This window comes from Haliotis cracherodii, unplaced genomic scaffold, assembly GCF_022045235.1.
Source record: "Haliotis cracherodii isolate W230 unplaced genomic scaffold, xgHalCrac1.p SCAF_1, whole genome shotgun sequence".
In the NCBI taxonomy this organism is placed as follows: Eukaryota; Metazoa; Mollusca; class Gastropoda; order Lepetellida; family Haliotidae; genus Haliotis; species Haliotis cracherodii.
This window is the reverse complement of record NW_027266264.1, coordinates 84,876,541-84,901,090: the sequence shown is the minus strand read 5'-3', so window position 1 is coordinate 84,901,090 and position 24,550 is coordinate 84,876,541. Positions and strand designations below refer to the sequence as shown.

At 37.8% G+C, this 24,550-nt stretch overlaps 1 protein-coding gene across 2 annotated transcripts; it reads left to right on the top strand.

Moving 5' to 3' along the window:
* The first annotated feature begins 6,457 nt into the window (after positions 1–6,457).
* Positions 6,458–23,685, top strand: LOC139451060 (myelin expression factor 2-like). 2 transcript variants are annotated; one of them, XM_071232940.1, is made up of 15 exons: positions 6,458–6,563; positions 8,078–8,259; positions 8,549–8,609; positions 9,001–9,094; positions 9,698–10,006; positions 10,251–10,404; positions 11,871–11,966; positions 12,210–12,281; positions 12,654–13,360; positions 13,741–13,792; positions 13,919–14,017; positions 14,777–14,859; positions 17,697–17,761; positions 23,068–23,165; positions 23,554–23,677. In XM_071232940.1, exons 1-12 carry the CDS (start codon positions 6,499–6,501, stop codon positions 14,836–14,838), a joined length of 1,953 nt encoding a protein of 650 aa, XP_071089041.1. In that variant the 5' UTR covers positions 6,458–6,498; the 3' UTR covers positions 14,839–14,859; positions 17,697–17,761; positions 23,068–23,165; positions 23,554–23,677. The 2 variants fall into 2 exon arrangements, with proteins under 2 accessions (XP_071089041.1, XP_071088996.1); XM_071232895.1 differs by having other exon boundaries at positions 14,777–17,761; positions 23,554–23,685.
* The last annotated feature ends 865 nt before the right edge of the window (positions 23,686–24,550 follow it).

The following is a 24,550-nucleotide window of genomic DNA, read 5'->3' as shown; positions in this document are numbered from 1 at the left end:
TTAAATGTCTTTAGGTCAAGTCTTTCTTCGTGATTCTCAGAACTTATCAATCAACTCTCGTATTATAATTTATAAACATTTTAAACAATGTTTCAGTTTGTTTGTTTGTCCAATGTTATTTGAGACGGCATACGTGTTATTATAAGATGGAGACTGGTCCATTCTCAACACGTCGAGGGTGAGTCACGTTCCAGCTGATCACTCGAGGACTGTGTTTTAACCAATGGCCTTCCGTTCTAGACCGTGGCACGCCTCCTGAGCTGCACCAGTAGTCTATGAATTCTTCTATTGGCATTTAGAAGTTGGAAGTACATGAAGTTTATTGTTTATAGCGACGTCTCGAGGCTATACTTATTGCACCTTTGTCAGTAAGGGTATTGAGTTAATATTTCTTTGGATTTCAAATATTTTGTTTAAGTTTCCTCTTTTTCCAGTGACTGGTGTTGGTATGGAGAAATCTGGTTTGTTACCAGGGAATATCGTGGTCAGGATTGTAGATGAAGATTTCATTTCCTTCCTTGTAGCCACCATGAAAAAAAGAAGTCAAGATCTCTGTTGCCAAATCCGACATGACCTTTGCCCTTTTGGAGCACCTCATCAACAATCCTGAACCCGTGATGATCCGGGTTAGAGTTGATCTTTACCAACACTGCTACACGGGATCAGGTGGTCAGGCCCGCTGACTAGCTGATGCAAGTCATCGATGCTCATGGTGACCATCACTGGATTTTCTGGTCCAGATTCGATTATTTACAGACCGCCGTCATATTGATGGAACATTAATGATTGCGAAACAGAATTCCCATGGAAACAAGCCATTCTTCAACAGAGACACAAGGGGCATCTACCTTCAAGGCGTGTACTCTAGTGTTCAATATTATAACCAACCATTACCCGTACACTAGACTAACACCTCGTCTCTGATTTGAACATATTTTGCAGAGAAAAACAGTTGTTAAATTATAGTTATGAAATAAAACAAAAAGGAGCCCAGAGACTCTCTTCATTTGTAGATTTGTGCAGACCCTGATATTGCAGTAATCTAGACTTGCCAATTATTACAGACTTGAATGGGCTGTATTGGCTGACTTCGTTTCAGGCGTTTCATTGTGGGGATAGTTTAACAGATTTCATTGATTGTCCTTTGGGCCTTAGACAAGGCTGTATTTTGAGTCCGATCTTATTTTCATTTTTCATAAATGAATTATATTACGAAATAGCTGCCAGTGGTAAACATGGTATCCAAATGTTCACAGATTGGATAGAAATATTAATGCTACTTTTCGCAGATGATGTCATTCTAGTGTCAGATACTGTTGTTGGTCTTCAAAGGCAATTAAATATTATAAGTACATACACAAAAGAATGGAAATTATTAGTAAATTTGGAAAAAACTTAAATTGTGATCTTCAGAAAAGGTGGTCCAAAAGCGTCGAAAGAGAGAGGGTCATTCGATGGTCAGTTAGTCAATATAGTAGATCACTACTCATATTTAGGAATCTGGTTCTCACACACAATGAATTGGAAAAAAATGTGCCCTTGACTTGTCCTTGCGTGCAAAGAAAGCTTTAATAAGTGTAATGTCTATTTCTCATAAAGTGGGATCGATGTCACCTAATATCTTCTTTAAGCTTTTTGATACCCGGATACAACCAATTTTATTGTATGGTTCTGAAGTATGGGGATTTCAACGTTATGACTGTTTAGAGAAGGTTCACTTATAAGCATGTAAAATGTTTCTTTGTGTCGGATCTTCTACACCAAATTGCATGGTTTATGGTGAATGTGGTAGATACCCATTATATATTAACTCTCAGATCAGATGTTTAAAATACTGGTTTAAAATTCTTCATATGCATGAACAACGTCTCCCCAAATTAGCTTATAACATGCTTCTACATTTAGATAACATGGGAAAGAATACTTGGACATCGCATATAAGAAATCTTTTATTTTCGCATTGTTTGGGTTTTATATGGCTATGTCAGTCAGTTGGAAATGTAAATACGTTTCTTAATGAATTTCGGAATCGGTCTATAAATATGTTCTACCAAGAATGGCACTCAACTTTAGAGGATAGTTCACAGTTATGAATATTACAAAACTATCAAGACTTTACTTCAACCAGAAATATATTTATCAGTACTCACTACGTAAAACTTAAGAAAACATTTAATTAAATATCGACTTGGTTTGCTAGACCTATTTGTAAATGAAGGAAGAAAACTGTCCATTGAAAAAATGAAAAGAATTTGTCCTTGTGTAATCTAGAGATAGAAAATGAAATTCATTTTGTGTTTGTCTGTCCATTTTACTATGATCTCCTAAAGAAATATATAAAAGATGATTTAATAGCAATGTCACCGATAAACGCCTTTGTAGTTATGCTGACGACAAAGAACGAATCAAATATATCAAATCTTTCTCTTTATATCAAGCATGCTTTAGCCAAAAGAAAGGAATTAATCAAACAACGTGTATATCCCAATGTGTAACATATATGATTGTATCTACATGCGTAACTCTTTCTTGTATATGGGCCGGTGGCCTTTTGTACAATACACTTCTCTGACTTTGACTTTGGCATCTTGATTGTCCTATTGTTGTCGTGGTCAGCTCCTTGTTATCACACCCACATGGTCCCACCAGTCTGCTTTCTGCGGCATCTTGATTGTCCTGTGTGTGTGTGTGTGTGTGTGTGTGTGTGTGTGTGTGTGTGTGTGTGTGTGTGTGTGTGTGTGTGTGTGTGTGTGTGTGTGTGTGTGTATGTATGTATGTATGTATGGATGGATGGATGGATGTGTTTGTGTGTGTATGTATGGATGTGTGTGTGGATGTATGTATGTATGTATGTATGTATGTATGTATGTATGTATGTATGTATGTATGTATGTATGTATGTATGTATGTATGGATGTAAGTATGTATGTATGTATGTATGTGTGTGTGTGTGTGTGTGTGTGTGTGTGTGTGTGTGTGTGTGTGTGTGTGTGTGTGTGTGTGCATGTATGTATGTATGTATGTATGTATGTATGTATGTATGTATGTATAACTCAAGTTAATGCCCCTTCATCAGGTGAATACACTATTGGGTTAAACATATCAGCATACATATATATCCGCATATGTTTACACAAGGTAAGATTAATGTACAAGGATATACTAGTATATATTAACCTATATATATTAACCCAATACGTTTACTGAGTGTATTCACCTGATGAAGGGGCATTGGAAAGGTCATCCTGAAACACCGTCATAAACTACACGGAAGTTGATATCCGGGAAAGTTTCTGCGGAGATTTACCGCTCACGGAGCGTGCCAACAAAAATATGCGATTAATATTCTGGAGGGAAAATCTAAGGAAATATGGTGCGGTCATTGCTTAATTTATGATCAACATGAAGTATCGACCTTCAATATAAGAATAGAATGTATATTACCCTGATCAGTAACATGTCTTAAAGTACAGAATACTATAAGATAGTGTAAAATACTCAAAGACATTTGTGGTCTACTAAATAGAAAAATGCATTTGATCAACTGAAAAATACTTACGTTGTAGCTTTGTTTGATTATAGAATACATTAAAACAGATCTCAAACAAATGTTAAGTGTGGTTGGTCGAAGCTACACGGAGTAAATCCAACTTTAGCACCAAATGTGCAACATATGCTCTCAATAAGGCTTTTCACATACACAAACTTAAAGTCGACAAGAGTAGTGTCCCTTGTATCTGAAACTACACGCGAGCAGCTGCGTATAGTTCAGTGTTCAGTACACTACAAACAAATGAACGAAGGTAGTCCCGTAAGCCCGCCCGTAATGTTCTCTATTGAATTGTAGTATTCACGCAGCATCGTATGCACATGAAGACAAAGCTGTAGTCAATTTACAGGGTATTACATCTCGTCTGCCCATGAACACAAGGCTGTAGTCAATTTAATTACAGGGTATTACATCTCGTCTGCCCATGAACACAAGGCTGTAGTCAATTTAATTACAGGGTATTACATCTCGTCTGCCCATGAAGACAAAGCTGTAGTCAATTTACAGGGTATTACATCTCGTCTGCCCATGAACACAAGGCTGTAGTCAATTTACAGGGTATTACATCTCGTCTGCCCATGAACACAAGGCTGTAGTCAATTTACAGGGCATTACATCTCGTCTGCCCATGAACACAAGGCTGTAGTCAATTTACAGGGTATTACATCTCGTCTGCCCATGAAGACAAAGCTGTAGTCAATTTACAGGGTATTACATCTCGTCTGCCCATGAAGACAAGGCTGTAGTCAATTTACAGGGTATTACATCTCGTCTGCCCATGAAGACAAGGCTGTAGTCAATTTACAGGGTATTACATCTCGTCTGCCCATGAAGACAAAGCTGTAGTCAATTTACAGGGCATTACATCTCGTCTGCCCATGAAGACAAGGCTGTAGTCAATTTACAGGGTATTACATCTCGTCTGCCCATGAAGACAAAGCTGTAGTCAATTTACAAGGTATTACATCTCGTCTGCCCATGAACACAAGGCTGTAGTCAATTTACAGGGTATTACATCTCGTCTGCCCATGAAGATCTAAACATGCAATAGACTATTTTCCAATCCAATCAGTTTGTCACAAATGTTTAATCCTTTAATCCTTTTAATCATTATCCTTACTGTACATCCTGGCGTCATTACCCGTGAGCTTTTTGTGAAGCTTACTGTACATTTGACTTCATCCAGTTACCTGTTTGCTGCTTGTTATCTCTTACTGTTACTAGCTACTTGCTGATGTTAATCTACTGCTTTCAACAACATGCCATGCATTTCTACCTCTCATGACTTGGATGTTGTCACTCCAGCTTGATGACGGTACAAGAATCTACACCGAAACGTCGCTGTACGCTATAAACTAGAAGGTGTTATCCATGAAGCTGTACATTCTTCTTAGTTACATTACAGACAGTTTGGTTGAAGTGAGTCACGTGATGCTGATAAATCTAGAAATATATAATTTCATAACTATATTAGTATGTAGAAACAGTCCAATTTGTCAATCACGGCGGACACATTAAACTCACACATGTCATGTTTGAGCGGTGCAATAACCTTAGATCTTGAATAATGGGCGTCGATGGAAGACGAGCGAAGGAACAGAATATATAGATAGGCGTTATTTGGTTTTGTTCTCAAGTTTAACTCATCGAGTGGTTGTTTTCATGATGAAAATGTCAACATGTTCAGACCATGCCATTGAAAAGGCCGTAACTAAAAAAAACCCCATAACAACAGCTACATCCGCGAGTATCAATGATGAATGAAATTCAGATGTCAGTGTTCTGGAGAAAGTTTGACAGAGACGGAAACTCGACGGAAACTGTCTGACGAAGGCAGTACAGTCTGACATACGGGAATGCTAATAGGTGTTATCTTTAACATACCCTCTGATATAACATGAGAGGAGTTATGTATTAGTAATGAAACTGCAGCGTCAAGTAGATAAAAAGTGAGTGAGTTGGCATGTTGTAACGCCGCTTTTGGCAATATTCCAACAATATCACGGCGGGGGTTACCAGAATGGGCTTTACTCATTGTACCCATGTGGGGACTCGAACCCGGGTGTGTGACGAGCATCCGCGCTTTAACCTCTAGGCTACCCGACCGTCCCTCAAGCAGATAAAAAGAAGAAGAAAATGTAGTCCTCATTTGGAGTGAGTGAGAGTGAATATCATGACGGGGGACAACATGATTGGACATCACACATTGCACCAATTGGAGGGAGTCAAACCCGGAGGGTCTTCGGGTAGACGAGCGAAATCTTTCACAAGGCCACATTTTGCACAGATTATGCGTATGTATTACGACCTTACCTATAGCAGATTCCTAAGCTTTGACGTCACACAATATTGGAAGTGACATCATTGCCCCAAACATTTTATAGACACTTATTTACATGTATCACCTATTTCCTAGACCAAAGATAAACAATAATTTCAAAAGAGCAGTCATCACTACATTCGAATCACGTTTGATTGAAATACGTCACGTGTAATTTGTCAGGAATGGACTGTTTGTGTTCATATAGTTTTCATGTTTTTGTGCGATCGTTTTTCGAAATACACCAGAAAAAAACTCTTTCGAGTTTTAATAATATTTTAGAATATCCAGTCTAATTGTAAAGCCTTAATGAAAACAAAACATTGAAATACACCTTTCTTTTCTGTTTATGTTCTGTTTGGCATATATTGCAGTGAGATGATATATTTACATGAAAGATAATTTGTTTAGTTAAAGGAGTTTCAAAACGATCATATCTAATTCTCTCTATTTTAATTTAACATTGCTAGTCCTCATTCTGCAGCAAATCGAAGTTTTGCAATCTGAAGTGATTGAAGGGTTTAGAAATGACCTCGTACACGAGATTATCCGAACGAATGTTGACGGAAACTGTCGATTCTCGCAACAATTGAAAACGAGGCTACATTCTGGAAACCGAGAAGAAGCCATGGCTGATTTCGACAACGAAGGATATTCTGAGAGAGATCAGGATGTTAAAACTGATCGCCAAAGGTAACATTAAGATTGAACATTACTCTAGATCTATTTGCCCCGACTTTGCTTTGCATAATTCATGTATCTGTACGTAAACAAATTAGATTTGCGTGCACGAAAATTGGGGCACTGGGTCCCCTCGTAAACCGAAAATGGCGACACTGGTTCAACAAAGAATATATCATTTCCTTGTGGCCATGGGTGTAGATAGTTGAAAATAGTATTATTAGCTTGTTTATACATGTTATACATTTATACAAATAGTGTAAAGAAAAATAAACTTCAGCCATCATCATGCTCATCGTTTATATGGACACCACTAAATTCTATGTTAGATTAGGCACCCCAAAGCACGTGTAGACCCACATTTCGGCGTATGTCGATAACACTTAGAGGAGGCAAGTTTGTTTTCCCCATAATATACCCTCGGTGTCACCCAATCAAGCCTTGTTTGTCATAACAGGTGATCAAATTAATCGGCTGGGAAGATTCTGTGACTTAGTTGATAGCCTGTTATTGTCCCCAGTGTGTGGCTTCAGTTGCTATTCTGAAGACCAGGTTAGTAAATTCTGTTCACTCTAGTAAGCACAACTGGTGAGTCCATAGAATAACCCTAAACTTTACTGAAGTGATGCTTAGAGTCATATTGGGGCTAGAAGACTTAAAAGTCTTTGGCACAGGCTGATGTCCTGACGGGGTGGATCATTGTTCCCAATAGTAATTATTAGATTGTCTGGCCAACTTGATTGTTTACAAGCTGCCATCATGTAGGTGGATTATTCCCGAGTGGTTTGTTACACAGTCATGTTGTTGAACTGTACTCATCTGGTATTGCAAACATTTAGAGGGCAGGAATTTTGAAACTTCTGGGTTGTGTTGCGATATAGCCATACTTCTTTAATATACAGTCCTCATATATAGCATACATTCATAGGACTACATCTGAGGGCACATGAATCTGTAGTTTATAGGCAGGGTACACAGCAGTACTGCCAGTAGTACTGATGCATTTCAACTCACTCTGAAAATGTCTAAATTCATCATGTGCCCTATCATAAACCTACATAAAAAGTAACCTCCAGGCTAGCAAAGTGATACCAGGAGCAAAAATAGTAAAGAAAGGTCTAACTAAATGGGTAGCATCATAAATGCAATTGTCATGGATGAAACAATTATTTCAGTTAATGTGCATTTTCCCAGATCTGTCAAAATTTTATTCCATCATACAAGGAAAATATGTGTTGGAAGGAATTACACACAGTGTTCATATTTTATGTGTTCTTTGGGAAATTATACATTTGTAGTTTTTGTAGTTTGTGTCCTAGTTGTCAAAGGTAATCTTTGGTAATAAGCACTTTACCATGTGTTTAATCATAAAACATTATGTTTTAATTATGTTATATAATTATGGTATACATGGTATAAGTAATGATTAATTACTATTAACATCTGCAAGTCTTATGTTCTAAAAAATGTTACTTTTGTTTCCGAATTGGTAACTCATTACAATATTGCTTTCTTTCCAACTCCAGTCTGCGGCGGTCTAGGTCAAGGTCACCAGTCAGACGGTCCCGGTCCCGTTCACCGAGACGTGACCGTGATAGGGACCGTGAAAGGCGTCGTCCTGTTAACCTGATCTCAAAGAGAGTGATCATTAGTAATATCCCATATGAGATGAAATGGCAGGATATCAAGGACTTGTTCAGAAAGGAAGGTCAGTCTCAGGAATTAATTATTCAAATTTTTGACAATAACATTTATATTAACTGATTAAGCAATAAATGTTATCGTTTTGAGAGAGACGAGGTCGTTAATTTAGTTTTTCAATTAATGTTTTATCTTGAAGCTGAGCTTGCTCAGCTAATAATCAAGACAGTGAGCATCTTTTACAAAAATCTACTAGACTTAAATATTTTAGAAGTTAAAACTGAAACGGGTTAAAAGGCAAAATGGTTTTTGAATTATTGTGATCTCTCTGTAACATTTGAATAATTTCATTTCAGTTGGAGAGGTTGCATATGTTGAACTTTTTGAGTTACCGGATGGGAAACCTAAAGGAGTAGGGTAAGTGCTTATGTTACGATCATGCAGTGACGATATCAATATTTATCAGATGTCTATTGGCCTTCCTGAAGAAGCAAGTCACTCTGCTTGATTTGTTGTATTTTGAGACAGCAACATTTATGGCCAATTTATGAACTATTTGAACTTAATGATATATGTGTAACAGCATGTGAAATGAAAATGAAAACCGTGGGGTCCATGTAATATTAAAAGGGGGGTCAAATAATCTGTATTTTATACACAACAATCTAAAATGGAGGTAAATGATAATTCAGTGTGAATGCTATGAGTCCAATTAGATGTAAAAGGATGACCGTGTGAGTCGTTACACAAATTCAGTTGTAGCATGCATATAAATTTCAACTGACATTGGCAACATCCGTTTTTCCAGTGTGGTGGAATTCAAAGACAAGGAAATGGCTAGGAAAGCCATAGAAAGCATGCACAGATATCAGCTGAAGGACAGATTCATGGTTGTCCGTGAGGTTTGTATGCCTTTTCACTATTTTCTTCTTGAATAATCCATACACAACATTGATTTTTTGTTGTAAATTGGATCAGTGTGTATTTCCAGTAATGGCTGACTGTTCATGATTGATACCACCTTGTTTGTAGCTACCTGCTTGAACAAGACAAAACTATCTGCTATGTTTACCTTTTCTGTGTTTCATTATGTTCCAACTTGTAGCCAAATTGAAGCATCGGGAATTGATTCAGAATTATTGGTCTCAACTGTGTTAGAAATTGTTACTTGTCCTATAGTTCTTGCCAAACTGTCCAATTTTAAAGATATCCTAAGGACAAGTAGAAATATACCCTTTTTAAGGTTTTTTTGCTATATGTTATCATAATAAGAGCTAGTGGATAAAAACTGTTAGTTTCTATCGCTGCTTCAAATGCTTCTAGTTAATGAGGACTGCCATGAGATTTTTATTTGCCCACAGCATAATTTTATTTAGTAGTATGGGGGCTAGCGTACTTGTGATAATTTGGAAGAATGTTGATATATAAATGTTTGCTGGACATTGTGATTTTTTGCACCATTGGTTGATTTGAAAGATGTCTTCCATAACTATTTTATTTTCCAGGAACGTGAAAATGACATGCGGATGCAAGGAGGCATGGGCGGGGGTGGAGGCATGGGCGGGGGAGGAGGTATGGGTGGCGGTGGAGGTATGGGAGGAGGCATGGGCGGGGGCATGGGAGGAGGAATGGGTATGGGTGGTGGAGGCGGAGGAGGAGGTATGGGGGGTGGCATGGGTATGGGAGGAGGTATGGGTGGGGGAATGATGGGAAACATGGGGGGTGGAAGTATGATGCCCCATGGACTAGACAACCAGACTCTTCAGCAATTAGGAATCGAGGGACCAGTCACCAACACTGTGTTTGTTGCTAATGTAAGTAGACAAGTGTCAGAAAAATGTAAAAACATATCATCATTGGACAACAAAAACGTATAAATGGCTAAACTAAATAAAGCATTAACTAAAACATCTTAACTTTGGGACATTATGGTACCTTTGTATCAGTTTATTGTAAATTTTATGATATGTTTCATATATTTCTTTTGAAATAGTCCACTAATGGTACATATGGAGTTAAATACCAAACAAGGTGGTTATTTCTGTATTTCTTCCTCAGCTTGACTACAAGGTGACATGGAGGAAGTTAAAGGATGTGTTCAAACTTGCTGGTAATGTGCTGAAGGCTGAAATCAAGACAGACAAAGAAGGCAAGAGCCGTGGCATGGGAACGGTGGAGTTTGAGATGCCTCTCGAAGCTGTACAGGCAATTTGTATCCTTCACATTGGAAATGTTTTTGTCAATATCAAAGGTGACGGTCACTGTTCAGGTTGCTATAAAACATGCTTGTATCGATGTCTGTATCAATGGCAATCAAGGTAACTTGAATTTTTCCATACCCTGACACATGCTGATTTGCTTCTCTCTTCTTATTCCCGAAAGGTAGTGGAAACTTCTTGTGCTGTAAGAGAACAGAAAAACATCTCACCCGAATGCACCCCTCTCTCGTGCAGGCACACTGGAACCACGTGACCCCCCTGTCTGGCTCACACACACCTATTTTCACTCTAGCGAGCTGCTTTGAAATTCTTTTCTGTGCTCATAATCCAAACCATCCAACCAGACAAAGTTATCATCCATAAACTGTCCTCCTCTTGGAAAAAAGACACCTGTGCACAACAGTAAACCTGAACGAAGCATCAGAAGTTATACTTTGATGTCCGACTCAAAAAGTAGTTACTTCTTTGGCCTCTCCATGTCATGCTCCATTATTGAAGCCATGCTGACTGCCTAGAAGAATCCTCAGAATGACTGAGCTGATTGCCTGTAAAAGAATAAAAAAATTGTTTCCGATCACGTCAGTTCAGTTTCAGCTGGACTTCTTCATTCCCAGGGCTTGATGGCCAACTCCCATTGGTCAGTGGAGGTGCTACCCCACTACAGACATCGAAGAACAAACAACAGAGCCTAGAAAATGTCTGACCACATTCACATGGGGTTCCTACAGAACAGACCATGTCAGAACCACACATCAAGGTGTGAGTTTCAAGCTAATTAGTATAAGTCAGGATAAGTGAAATATGAATTTTTAAATCAATGTCATATATGCTAACTCATACGCTGAAGCACCTGTCCAGCCGTCCCAGCTCTCCCTGATGTGATTTAAACTTAAGAATGATGGGAGAAAGATGAGTCGGACAGGTTGGTCACATGGTTCCTGTGCGTCTGCGTGTGAGAGGGGTGCATTTGGGTGAGATGTTTTTCTGTTCTCTGATAACACAGCACAGGGCATTTCCACTACCTTTTGGGATAAGAAGAGGTAAGCAAATGAGAAGTTGTCAGGATAAGTATAAATGACATTTATAATAAATAACTGTAAGATACATGTACTTGTACATCCCTGAGATCTTGTAGCATGTTATACAATTTTATTGAGTCATGTTCACATCCATCTGCTGTCTTTTAAATAGAATGATGGTCTGTGTGAAGCTCCTAGAATACTTTTCTGGAGATGTTTTGAAGTCATTTACATGTACCTGGTCATGGTTATATGATCTTTGGTGATTTTTTTAATTGTCATTTTGTCATGCAGTATATTGAACCCAGAATGGGTACATGATGATGTGTTAAGAGAAAACAAATAACTCCTTGTTAAATGTATTAGACATGACTGATTTTAGAATTATTTGAATGATTTTATGATGATTTTATGATGATTTTTTCCCTTAACTATGTCAGCTATGTTTAATGGTCAAACGTTGTATGAACGCAACATGGTGGTCAGAATGGACAAAGCAAAAGAAGACCAGCCTCCACCCATGCCTAAACTTCCACGTAAGTACATGGTATTAATATTGATCATGAATGTGATTTATTTATTGCATGATGTAAGTATAAATAGCCTTAGGACATTTTGAAGAGGACTTTCATTTTTCACTACAAAAAACATTTAAACTTTTGAGGACAATTAGATATGTATCCCAGTGGTCTAAAATATGGCTTGATCTGGAATGATGACATGAATTAAATGATAGTAAATGGAACAATTTGTTCATTGAGAAACTATTTATGTTGCAGCTGGTTTGAAGTCAATTGGTATGGGTCTTGGTGCCGGTGGAATGCCTTTGCATAATAACCCACAGATGTCCAGTAAGTCTCAGTGATTCTTGAATTTTTTAACATTTCAAATTTTGGTGACTTATGTTCACACAAAATAATGTCTTTGTACCTTTAACTATCTGTGGCTTGCTTTGTCTGGCCCAGCTCACATTCTAGGCAGACTTTTATAAAATCACTCCTTTATTTATATATAAGGGTACAGCATTACATCTGGAACTACTAATCCTGCTGTTGCTACTGTTTTACAGTACTATTTCTTTCTTTAGTGTGGTGGATAGTTTTTTGAGTGCTTCCAACAAAGCTCATTTCACGTTTAAGTGTGATCACTCCCATCTGTTAAATCTTCTATGGTTGTAATGACATCAGCATTGTTGTTTCATCGTCATGCTTGTTGTGTTGCAGACATGGGAGGGATGGGCAACATGGGAGGTGGCATGGGGATGGGAGGTGGTATGGGGATGGGAGGTGGCATGGGAATGGGCAGTGGTATGGGTGGTGGGATGGGTAGTGGTATGACAGGAGGAATGGGTGGTGGGATGGGCACAGGTATGGGGGCTCAGTCTCTGGGGGGTGGCAACATGGGAGGCGGTATGGGTGGAGGAGGAATGGGCAACATGGGGACAAGCATGGGTGGTCTTGGTAACATGGGTTCCATGGGGGGGCTTGACATGAACAGTGGGATGGGAGGTATGAACAGCATGGGGGGCAATATGGGGACAATGTCAGGAGTCGGAGGCAGCATGGGGATGGGAACAGGTATGGGGGGGAACACCATGGGAACAGGATCTATGGGAATGGGGACTGGCATGGGCAACTTTGGCATGGGATCAGGCATGTCGGATAACTTCAGTGGTATGGGCAACAACAAGATGGGATCAGCCAGCGGAATGGGCGACTCGTTCGGCAGCTCAATGGGTATGACTGGATCCATGTCCAACATGAGTGCAATGTCGGGCACCAACATGATGGGCCAGAGCAGCATGGGTGGCAACTGGGGCTCCAACTCAAACTCCAATATGGGAGGCGGCAGTATGGGATCTGGATACAGTGACCGAGGGGACAAGTCCCGCTCAACTAGACCAGATGCCTGCACAATCATTGTTAAGAATGTGAGTATCTGAAAACTGTCTTGACTGTACAGCAGTAGAAACTACCAATTTTGGTCCCCTAGTCCTTATAACTAATGATAACATATAGCAAGACCCTTAAAAATGGCAAATGTTTACTAGTCTTTATGATACCGTAACTTTTGTGCAGTTTGGCAAGGACTACAGGACTAGTGCCAATTTCTGACGCTGCTGTTTCCTTACGTGAAATGGAATTTATATTTCAAAACTATATTCAGGTACTATATGTTTTAAAGATGGGCGAGCCCTGTTTTTCCACACAAGGAACACTATATTGCTGTAGTTTCTTACAAGCCAAGTAAATCGATTACAGTCCCTGTGTTAGACTAAATTGGTAACCTTACTTCTACTCTCTTTTTCAGCTACCATACTCATTTTCATGGCAGGCACTGAGACAAAAGTTCAAGGGTATTGGTAAGATATATTCTGTTGTAATTGTTATAAGCTTGATAGTGATACTAATTGAAATGCTCTTGTTTGTAAGCACTAAAGCTCCTCTGTTGTTGACATTTCTGAAAGACCAAGTTGTTTTATTTGTAGGTGATGTGAAGTATGCCGAGATTGAGAAGGAGAATGGCCGATCCACGGGCGTGGGGCTGGTTCGGTTTGGCAATGCCGATGATGCACAGAGAGCAATCTGTATCCTTTGTAAAGTGTGTGTCTGATCATGCTTATGCTATATTTGGATAATTCACCTTCCATTTAGACCTTAAGTCCTTTCATATTGTGCTACGTTAAGCAGTTTTTTAACATGTAGTTCATCAGGAGACCTCACGATGAGGATGATATGGTTAAAATGTGTGACCTGGGTGCTGTTGTACAAAGCGATCTTAGCCCTTAGGTGACGGTAAACTCATGTCCTCAACATAGATTTATAACAGTCATAGTGTAAGTTTGTTTTGTACAACGGCACCCTTGCTGATTATATGCCATAGAGTCCCCAAGGTGTGGCTAGTTTCTATGGAATTGCCTGTCCCAGACGTAATTGTTACCAATGTGTAAAACAATATTCAAGATTTTGCATACATTGGTGTTGTATCTTGTTTAGTACCGGTAATATGAAACCCTGTATACAGGCATGTGCCCTGGTTATAAGTTGTTTTCAGTTTACCTCTTGTTCATTAGTTTTCCAACCCGTAACTTGTCGTAAGAGGCGACTACGGGATTGGGTGGTCAGGCTTGCTGACTTTGTTGATGCATGTCATCATATCCCCAGTTGCATAGATCAATGCTCATGATTTCAGCCTCATGTCTGGTCCAGCCTCAATTATTTACAGACCGCTGTCATATAGCTTGAATATTGCTGAGTGCGGCATTGAACAATAAACTAACAAACAAATCCAACCCAGAAAGTGTTTTTTGAAAGTAACTGTTGTTAATCCTTGACCCAGTTCTCAGCAAGCATGAACCGTGCTGACTGTGATGGCCGGGAAATCTGTGTGCGTCTCTACCAAGGTTGAATATGTGCACCAGAATCACATGTACGTACCCCCTGGGTCATGTGACATCAACATTGATATAGCAGTTCATCGGCATATCGTGGCAGAATCTTTCTTTTGGGCTCGATTTACCTGTGCAAAGTTGTGTTTCACAAACGTTCTTGAGAGACAATCGTACACTGTTTTTGAAACAACAGATTGCTATCAATTTCTGAGGAGAAATTACGACCTCACTGTATTCATATTGTACTTTCTTTACTCATTCAGTCAATAGTTCTTCAGTCTCATGTCTTGTCTCATTGTTAAAGTTATGTGCTGTGAATGTGATGATCAGGATCAAGGTTTGATACTAATTTCAGTCACTGAATATTTTCATACTTCTAAGATTTTTTATTATGTCATCAGTAGTTTTATCAGTCGTTTTTATGAAACAATGTATTGTCATACGGTATTAATAAATAATTTGAAAGGATGTAAGTTGAATTCAGATTTTATTGTGGAAGTCGCTTCCATTGCATGGCAAGCCATTGGCATGGGGTTTAATCAATATGAATTCATGGTCAGCAGTGTATTGATATTATGAACAGGAAGGGGCTTGGTTGACGAAGAACAATTTTCTTGCAATATAACTATCATTGTTGGTCTCTTATAACTAAATTGATATGAGTCTTGAAAGAGTGTTGTGAGTTTTCTTTATGTAATGCAGGAAGATGGATTTGAAGTTTGTACATTTCCCTGACTTGCTTAGCAATCAAGACACTTTTCGACTCGGAATTTCAAAAGTAATGTCGGTGGTTTGATCAAACATTTGTGTTGACAAATTTATAATCTTGTTACATGCTGTTTGGGTGACAGAACATTGGCTGCTTCTGTTTGGGACTCTCCTGGAGACTCTGGAAGTACTTATTAGTGGAATGTTTCGTCGAGTATGCCATGAATGGTCAGCAAAACATCTAGTCCACACTTTGCCATTACCAAGTCCTGAGAATGTCATCACTGCTGAGAAAGTTGTTCAAACCATGGGGAAGGGATGATTTCATGGTTCAAGTGAACTGTTTTGTACTTTGTTTCAGAGAAATGCTGTTTTTAATGTTACACTGATGTGTTTTGAGTATTGAAGAAGCAGCATTACAGTTAATTCCATGTTGACTCTGTATGGCAGATAAGACAATTGAACTTGTATTAACAGTTTGGATGATAGATTGTATTGTGCAAGTAGATGTACCAATAATGGACACTCAGTAGCTTTATGCTTAGTAGAAAGACTTTCTTCTTTTTTGTGATGTGTGAAGACTTTGTGGAGATAGTGACATAGTGGAGGTCAGTTTTCTTCAAATTCAGAGTTTTCAAGATCAATATTCTTTAATCCGAAAGATTAGAGACTGCTTTAAATTAGGTTGCTTTTTGCCCGATTGTGTTACTCAATGAGAAATGATTAGTGGTACATAGGGTAGTTTTTTTTCAATTTTTAATACTGCCAAGTCACTGTTTCACAGTTGACAAAACAGTCCGAGAATGGTATCAACTGGAGATTATTTTGTCCAGAATAATGTGTCTATATTACTTTCTTTTCATATGACAAGTTACTATGTTGATGTTGAATAAAGCACCAGTCTACAGACGATTAGTTTCCATCTTGGTGGAATTTTCATCTCTCTGAACAATAACCAATTGTGATGCTTTTGGGATAAATGATACCATTTGGATGTTGAAAGTGTTCACCGTGTGTGGATAGTCATATTCCTTGAGGAACAACACTGGGAAGAGGGTTTGGCAAATGTCAATGGTTGATCATTTGCTGCCAGTTAATGTGGATTTGGTCATATGCTGTCAGACAGTTTACATGCTTTTCAACGTAGAGTTGATTGTACAACGTTGGCGGTTGGATGTTACTGTCTTCCTCTGGTGGTGGAGTAAGTATGTCTTGGTGAGGAAACTTGTTCCTTGCTGTGTGTCATGTTTTTTGTCATGTGTGTTATCAGCTTAAACTTAATAGATGCTCTATTGTCTTTCAAATGTTTGACAACGGGCAATATGTTCATGTTACTCGTTTAAAGTTCTAATACACTTGCTTTGATACCATTTCCTTTTCCTCCCAGTTGCAAGGTTTTCAGCAATTTACTGCTATTTTGTCCTCCATGCTAATTTCACTGCTAAATGAGGTAAATGAAATGCTCATGTCGTATAACAATTATGCTGTTTATCATTGTCTGGGACTTTGACATGTGAGAGTAGCAGTATATTAACACCATTATCAGATGTTGTATAGTAACATCTAGAATCTCTTGGCTTGGCCTCCTGCAGTAGATGTTGTGTGTGTCTTTGACTTATTAAAATAGAGGCTGGGTAGACACCTGAGTCAAGGGAGATTACTTGGTAGACAGCTCATTCAAGGGAGATTACTTGGTAGACCGCTCATTCAAGGGAAGGTTTCCCTTGCACCATGTGATTGTGGAATCTTGAGGCCGACATCAACATCGGAGGAGTTGTTTTCCAAGTTACAGGCAAATGTGTTGATTTCATTTCTTCATTGCTTTGTTCATAAATATTTTGGTCACTGCATCAGTTGATATAATGCTTGCACATTTGTAACCTCACCTCTGTTGCATCTGTATTGGAGGTATTCATTGGGTTGTTTTCCACAATTGTTCGCCTTTCCATCTGAAGGACATGATTTCTTGTGCAAGCCAGCTCACAATGCCAAATATTTCTAACTTTGATAATGATAATAAAAAGTTGTCATTTCATCCAGTGCAAATGTAATTTCAAATTAATTAAAAATATGATGATGCTCTTTGTAAAGTAGTTCAGTGTAATCGATTGTGTGATATGTCCTTTTCTGAAAGTTCATATGTAAAGCATGTTTTTCACACTTGCAGGTTTATCAAGAAAGGTGTTCATCCTGGTCATGAGGAGTTCAGCTGAGAATGCAGATACTGTCCAGGTGAGATAAACACTCTTGAAGGTGTTTAACAGCCAAGACACTGCTTGGTCATAGGAAATGAGGATTACAAGCCTATTTCAAATTATCATGGACAGGTCATTGTTCTGCCTTTGCAGTTTATATGAAACTTAATTCAAGCTTGTCACATCTGAAACTGTTTCCTTGGTAACTCTGGTCTCACATTCTTGAGCCACCTGTTTAGTTGGATCAGCTGCATTAGCTCATTTTTGTTACTGAAAAATTATGTTGTTGCATCATTTCTTGATGCACTTTGTGTAGGCAGTAATCACAAAACCATTCCAACAGAATGAACATCTGATCATTGGTAGCTATACATATTTTTGTCACAAGATTTCTTTTAACCTTTAGCCTGCTGAATTGTTTTCAGACTTCTTGGCCCTGCCTGCTGGATTAATTTTAGCATAAGGCGATGTAAAGAGGGTGGGTGATTTCAAACAGCTGGTGCTTCATTATACAAGGGCCAATTGAAGAAATATATTGCACATTTATTCCTGACAGAAAAATACACATTACTATGTAAAAAAATCCTGATGTTTTCAATCATACCAAGGTTAAGACCAAAACGAACACAAAATTTGTAAATTTTCGTAATCTTGCCTGAATTACGATATTGAAGGTGGTTTACGTTTCATGTTAGGAACCTTTCTAAATCGTTAAATTTGTGCTAATTGATTTCAATAATCAGATCACCGATATCTTAATTTTAACTGAGTATAAATTCGATGTTTTTTATTGGTAAGTAACAGCGCGGTGGTAAATTATGAACCATTTCTGTAAATTTATTATCAAAACGTTAAACAGAAAAAAACTAAATTTTCGAGGTCACCATGTCAGTTGCAGAAATACGAACATTCGAGTTAATCTAACATGTCACGTTATCAAATTTGCAGGAAACAATAAATGACTCATGAATATTCACCAATCCTTATTTCAAGTGTTTTGGTTGAATATTTACGATATACGAAAACACAAATACCATGTCATGATGCTAGCAGACGTTCGAACATCAAACATGGCGCGCTTCGCCCGACCTCGTCGTAACTTATTGCTATTTTAATATCAACAAAGTTTACACTGTCTTCATGTTTATAACTTGGCGAAAGTTGACTATCTTCTTAATCGAAGATTGTTTCATTTGTCATTTTCCGTTTAATATGACGAGAGAAAAATGAAAATAAAGATCGTAAATTCTGACAGCAATATTTCAGTTTGCGCAAAGGTCACCGGATGTGATGTCACAGACAGGGGTAGTCTGCTGATAATCTTTCGAAACAAAACAATTACAGTCAATTTTGAAATATTTCGCCTGTATTATAAAGAATAAACACAAATCACTACATACTATCAGTAATCGCCACTAACATGAAATTACAAAGTGATTTTCACGATATAATTGACGTACTTTTTAATCCGTTGGACCTTGCATGCTCCCGTGACCCGGAAACACGCCACATGCAAGTTTCTCGGTATCTTTTATTTGAACTTTTGTTGATACATAAGGCTCACCATTCCATGTTACGTTGAATATAAAGTGATATGATTCATGTATCTGCGATGTACATGTTGATGACTTTGTTTTCACTATAATAATTATGTGTTTGAAGCAATAAGTCCATAGAAATCGTCGATCGGCAACGATCACACCCCACAACAGGTGCGCGATAATAGGCGTGACAAAACGTGTTTCAAAATAGCATTCATGCGATGCCGAATATGGTAGGATATACGCAGGTGGGTGATGTAAATATATATATTAAAAAATACGATATACATATTTTCAGTGTTAGTTTCTAATTAAATGTGGGATATTTAAATATTTTTTCCTTTTATAATTTAATACATTTATCGATTCTAGATCTAGCATGATTTTACAACAATTCATGGATCATCTTAAAATTTATTCCATCAATATAGAGACCGCCATGATTGCGTATTGATGATAGATTTGTTAATGTTTAATTATATACATCTGTTCACAGCTTCTAAAATATTAAGATATATTTAGTATCTATTTTTTCCACAATGATTATGTGTATGGATACTAAATATTGGTCAACAGGTCAATGCATCAGCACAGTGTAACTGATCAGACTTTAATTATTATCTTTAGTTTAAACATATTTTATTCAACAATTGTCATCTTTCACCTGAACATAAATTATGTGAATAAGTAACCATTTGATGTCATTATTTAAGTTTAATATTTCATAAAATAATATAGAAATAGATAAGATCCTTATATGAACCTATACATACACAACTCATGTGTATGAAGTTGTTTGTTTCCAAAAAACTAATTCTTAAATATAATTGTAATATGAATACGATACATTAATTTCTTGTAACAGAACATGATATTTTTGTTTGTTTAATCACAAGAACCAGGGTGGCACTTAGCTGGTGAGTTAGCCATATATTTATAAGAGAATGTTATCTTTTGAAAAAGGAATAGGGCACATATACATACATTGACAATTCTTGCAGTTCTGTTCGGTTGGAGAAATGTACATTGAAATATCCTACCTTATGTATTTTTTCAGGGTTCTCACCAATGAAATAATGTGTAATTAATGTGGCAGGACTTTCCAGGTTTGTTGCAGTATGCTCTCGTGTGCTTGACAGTGACACTCATGCATGTCCCCTGAAGGAACATGAACCATTGTGAAATGTGATCAACAGGTTTTCGTCTTCAGTCAATATAATGTACAAAAATTCTAAATAAATGCAGATCATCACCAGCTTTGGATCTGACATCCTTAATCATTTTGATGGGTTTCTGAATATACAGTCAGTATAGGTCTTTATGTTCTTTGTGTCTCTCAGCCTTCTGGGTGGAATGAAAAGAAATGTCCCTGTATACATGATTACCTTTGTCAGATGTATTTTGTCCTGTCAGCCACACCCCCTGACTTTATTTCACCTTATGTGGTTAATTTTCGCATACATGTACTGCTGCAAACCTGTTTTTCACTTGTATATGCAATCACAGTATCAAACTTAATCAGCTGGTGTGTCACAGGTTCCTCAGTTGGTGTGTATAAAAGTGCCCTTGCCATCATGAAACAAGAAATGCCGAAAACAAAAGCATTTGCAATAACAAAAAACCCACATTTGTCCTTTCTTGAATAATCTTAGGATTAGTGCTTCAAATTTTTTGTGTCATAAATTAATTATTAAATTTCCTAAGGATTTTTCTTTGATGGACCAATATCAAACCATCTGACAAGTTAGACTGAATTATTACTTTAAAAGCCCTCATTTCTGAGGTGTCCATATTTTTTTTCTACTTTTAGGACAAAACATGAGCCGTCTACCTGAGCTTGGTTACGTAAACAAATACTTGTTTAAATGTGATTAGATATGTTTTTTTTATCTCATTGTTCTATGAAATCCATTTGAAATGTGCTTTTTTGTACGTAAAATGTCTTGAGAGCTTGTACCCAAACAGGTATGTGCTTTTGTGCCCAAAATATTTTTGTATTACAGTTTTGTTGTTTCAAACTTACACATTGCTTTTTATATGAAAAAAGTTAATTTATTATCACTTTTCTGTCAAAACGCTAGATCTACAATTACCTTACGGTTTACCAATTTACTGGCCTCTTCTCTAGTGACAAGAATTTATTACTTTCCTATCACAATCAGTCAATTTGAGTTGTGCCAATGTGGACTGACTACACTCAAGGACCACGTACATTTAGGTTAGTCATATTATTGATGAAATGTTTTACCATAATGTTCAGCTCATTGTTTGCAATAAACATGAAAAAATAAATATGATCAAAAGGATTTAGTTTAGTGGGTACAAAATCATCAAGTGCTTTGGGTACAATTTTGTTTTGGGTACAAAATCACATAGGCCCTACATTTATCCAGTCGACGTGAGTACCTACTTCCATCCGTTCTGAAGATTGGGGAGGGGGAGTAAACGTTCTAAAAACAATCCTTTTATTCTAAATTGTCCTTCTTGCAATGACAGACCAATAACAATCTTCTGTTGTTATTATTATGGCATATTAATATGTTAAATCGCTCTCCGCTGTCGTCGTTTTCAGAAAATAATTTTAAAATCATCGAGCGCGGAATCCTTTACGGTTTCGGATTTAGACTTACAAATTTGATGTTACGCATCGGCGGCAATCACGTATAAATATGAAACAAATAGGAGTGAAGACTGCTATCCAGATCAATAAATAGTAAACAAATGTCGAAAAAAGTAAACTATGTATTTTCTTTTGAATTTGAATCTATTTCGGAATTTGTTTTATGATCGCTTACCAACTTTTGCATATTTTGCTTCGATGTGTCATGCGGTACGTGCTTCCGGTTTCAGAAATGATAGGAAAAATTGCAAGTATTTCGATTATTTTCCGTAAACTGCATTATATTGCTATTGCATGATTTACCTAGAATGTATAACAGTTCAGATTTTGCGTATCATCCAATATTTGTCATTATTTGCAGTGTTTGTTGACTTTATTCAACTACACAAATCGCGAGTTAGGCCACGCCCAAACGTATCACCGACGTTTGTCGGCTTGTTGATGTGTCCGAAAGTTTATCAAACGAAATCATTTGAAAACTCTATAAAAATGATATTTTTTTACACAGATTTATACATTCGTGTCAATAATTCTAGAAAATGAAGTTAGATGTAACAAAATTATTATAATAGTCTTACGGGATCATTATGCATGTGGAGTTGTTTGTTTACCGCCGTTGCCATGATCGCACAAGTTTCATCCAATCGATGATGTTACGATTCAGATTGTTTTTGTTTATAATTAATTACTTCGAAAATTGCTAATTTTTAGAAATTAAGGAACTTGAGTGTGTTCCTTTCGTCGGCAAACAATAAATTATGATCGATTGTGAAAAATCATAACATTATAAAGAAAATATCGGACTGCATGCCGATCAGCGTGAAGTGCCAAAAGTCAACAATGGCCGTTTGTGGTAGTTGTGTGCCGCGAAGTTTGGCTGAAACTTTCTAAACTCGCGATATTTTCTTTTTGAGGTAAATACACTACTGAAAGTTTTGATATTGAGCAAGCTGAGCATTTATGCATGCCATACGTAATTTAAATGTAACGCAAAGCCTTCTTGGTAAATAGATATGGCGAGTTTTTTTTGTGGGTGTCCTTATGCTATTCGCCTGTCGAACTGGTTCGACAGTAGCAACACTGGTAGTGACAAACTCTGTCGAACTGGTTCGACAGTAGCATTGAGAGCTTTAAGGGCTTGCTGTATTGTAGTACAATATTTTTTTTGTATTTCCTTTTTAGGGTTGATCCTGACAGAGGTTGAGAAGTGCCTTGGATTAACAGCCAAATCCTGTTGAGGTCCATCAAACAAAGCTGTGATCATTCCTGTTATGTTGATAGTGAGTATTCTGAATTACTGTAGGACTTGGGATATCACCAGCAACTCGTCACACCACCAGGGTGAACACTGGCCTCCTGTCACTGAGGATAAGTGATTTCCTTATAACACCACCTTCATTTTCGACTTTCCTCCCATTGTCTTGTAGAGCTGGAGTACTGACTTTAAAAGGGTCATCCATCTGCCTCACTGACTACTCTCGTTTGGATATTTGCAAGACCGACGAACGCTAAGTAGGCTGACATCTTGTGAATTTAAAGACCTTCTTGATAGCTGCAGTAATGATGAGAGTTGTAGAAAAATGCAGTCCACAATGTCACATTATGGGGTACGATTTTTCACATGAAAATGTTTTTTTCACAAGGATGAAACATTTGTCTCTGTTGCAGAACTACTATCACTTGCCTTGGGAGCAGAAGGCTGCGGGTCCAAGGAAGTGGAGTGTGCTGAACATCAACAGAAAATGGAGGATGGAAATCAGATGTTGATAATTGTAGCATCATCTGTCTCCATTAAACATTGTAAACATCAATCTTGTCTGTGTTGCTTCAGCTGGGATTCAGATCAGTTGTCTCCTCTCCACTGTTTCTATAACTGAATCAATCTGTAATGGGTTTTTTGGGCTACTATTGACTTCTTTTTGATACAGAAATGTTTCCTTAATGTCTGGGTTAGAATGAGTAAAGGGGAGACCCATGGATCAGGCTGTCAAGACTGTTACTAGGTTGTGAAAGTGTTGCTCTCAATATTGATCACTGTGCGTGCGTGCGTGCACGCGTGTGCAGTGTCACACAAAGAAACAAATACTATGTCAGCGGTAAAGCGTTCTTGTCTCATACTGTATTGTAACCTACCTTACTAAGATTCTGGTCCTAGCCAGCAGGGATGTGTGTCAAGATCAGAAACACAAGTGCAGCAACAGTGACAGTCAAATACTTGTCTTGCGCTCTAACTGATGCTTGGGTTTATGTGTATGCTGGTTTGGGCACTATTTGGGACATAAGCTGACAGGGACACCTTTCTGGGATGAATTTTATCCAATCCAGATGGGGATTCAAACCCTTGTCTACGACATTTCATACCAGACTCGAATGTTTACAGACTGCCGGCATATAGCTGGAATATTGCTGAGTGCGGCGTTAAACAACAAACAATCATCAAGCCAACACTTCAACACCAGGCTATCTGCTGCCCCAAACTTGAAACAAACAGATGTCTTCAAAGGCTTAGCAGCAGCGTCATGGAAAATGGCTTAGGTTAACCCCTTCGACTGACAGATCAGTAATCTCTGTTCAGCTTGTTCCCCCACACACTGTCTAATGGCTCACAGTATTGGGTCGGAAAGAATCTAAAAAATTTGATAACTGAACACACCTTGCAACTCAA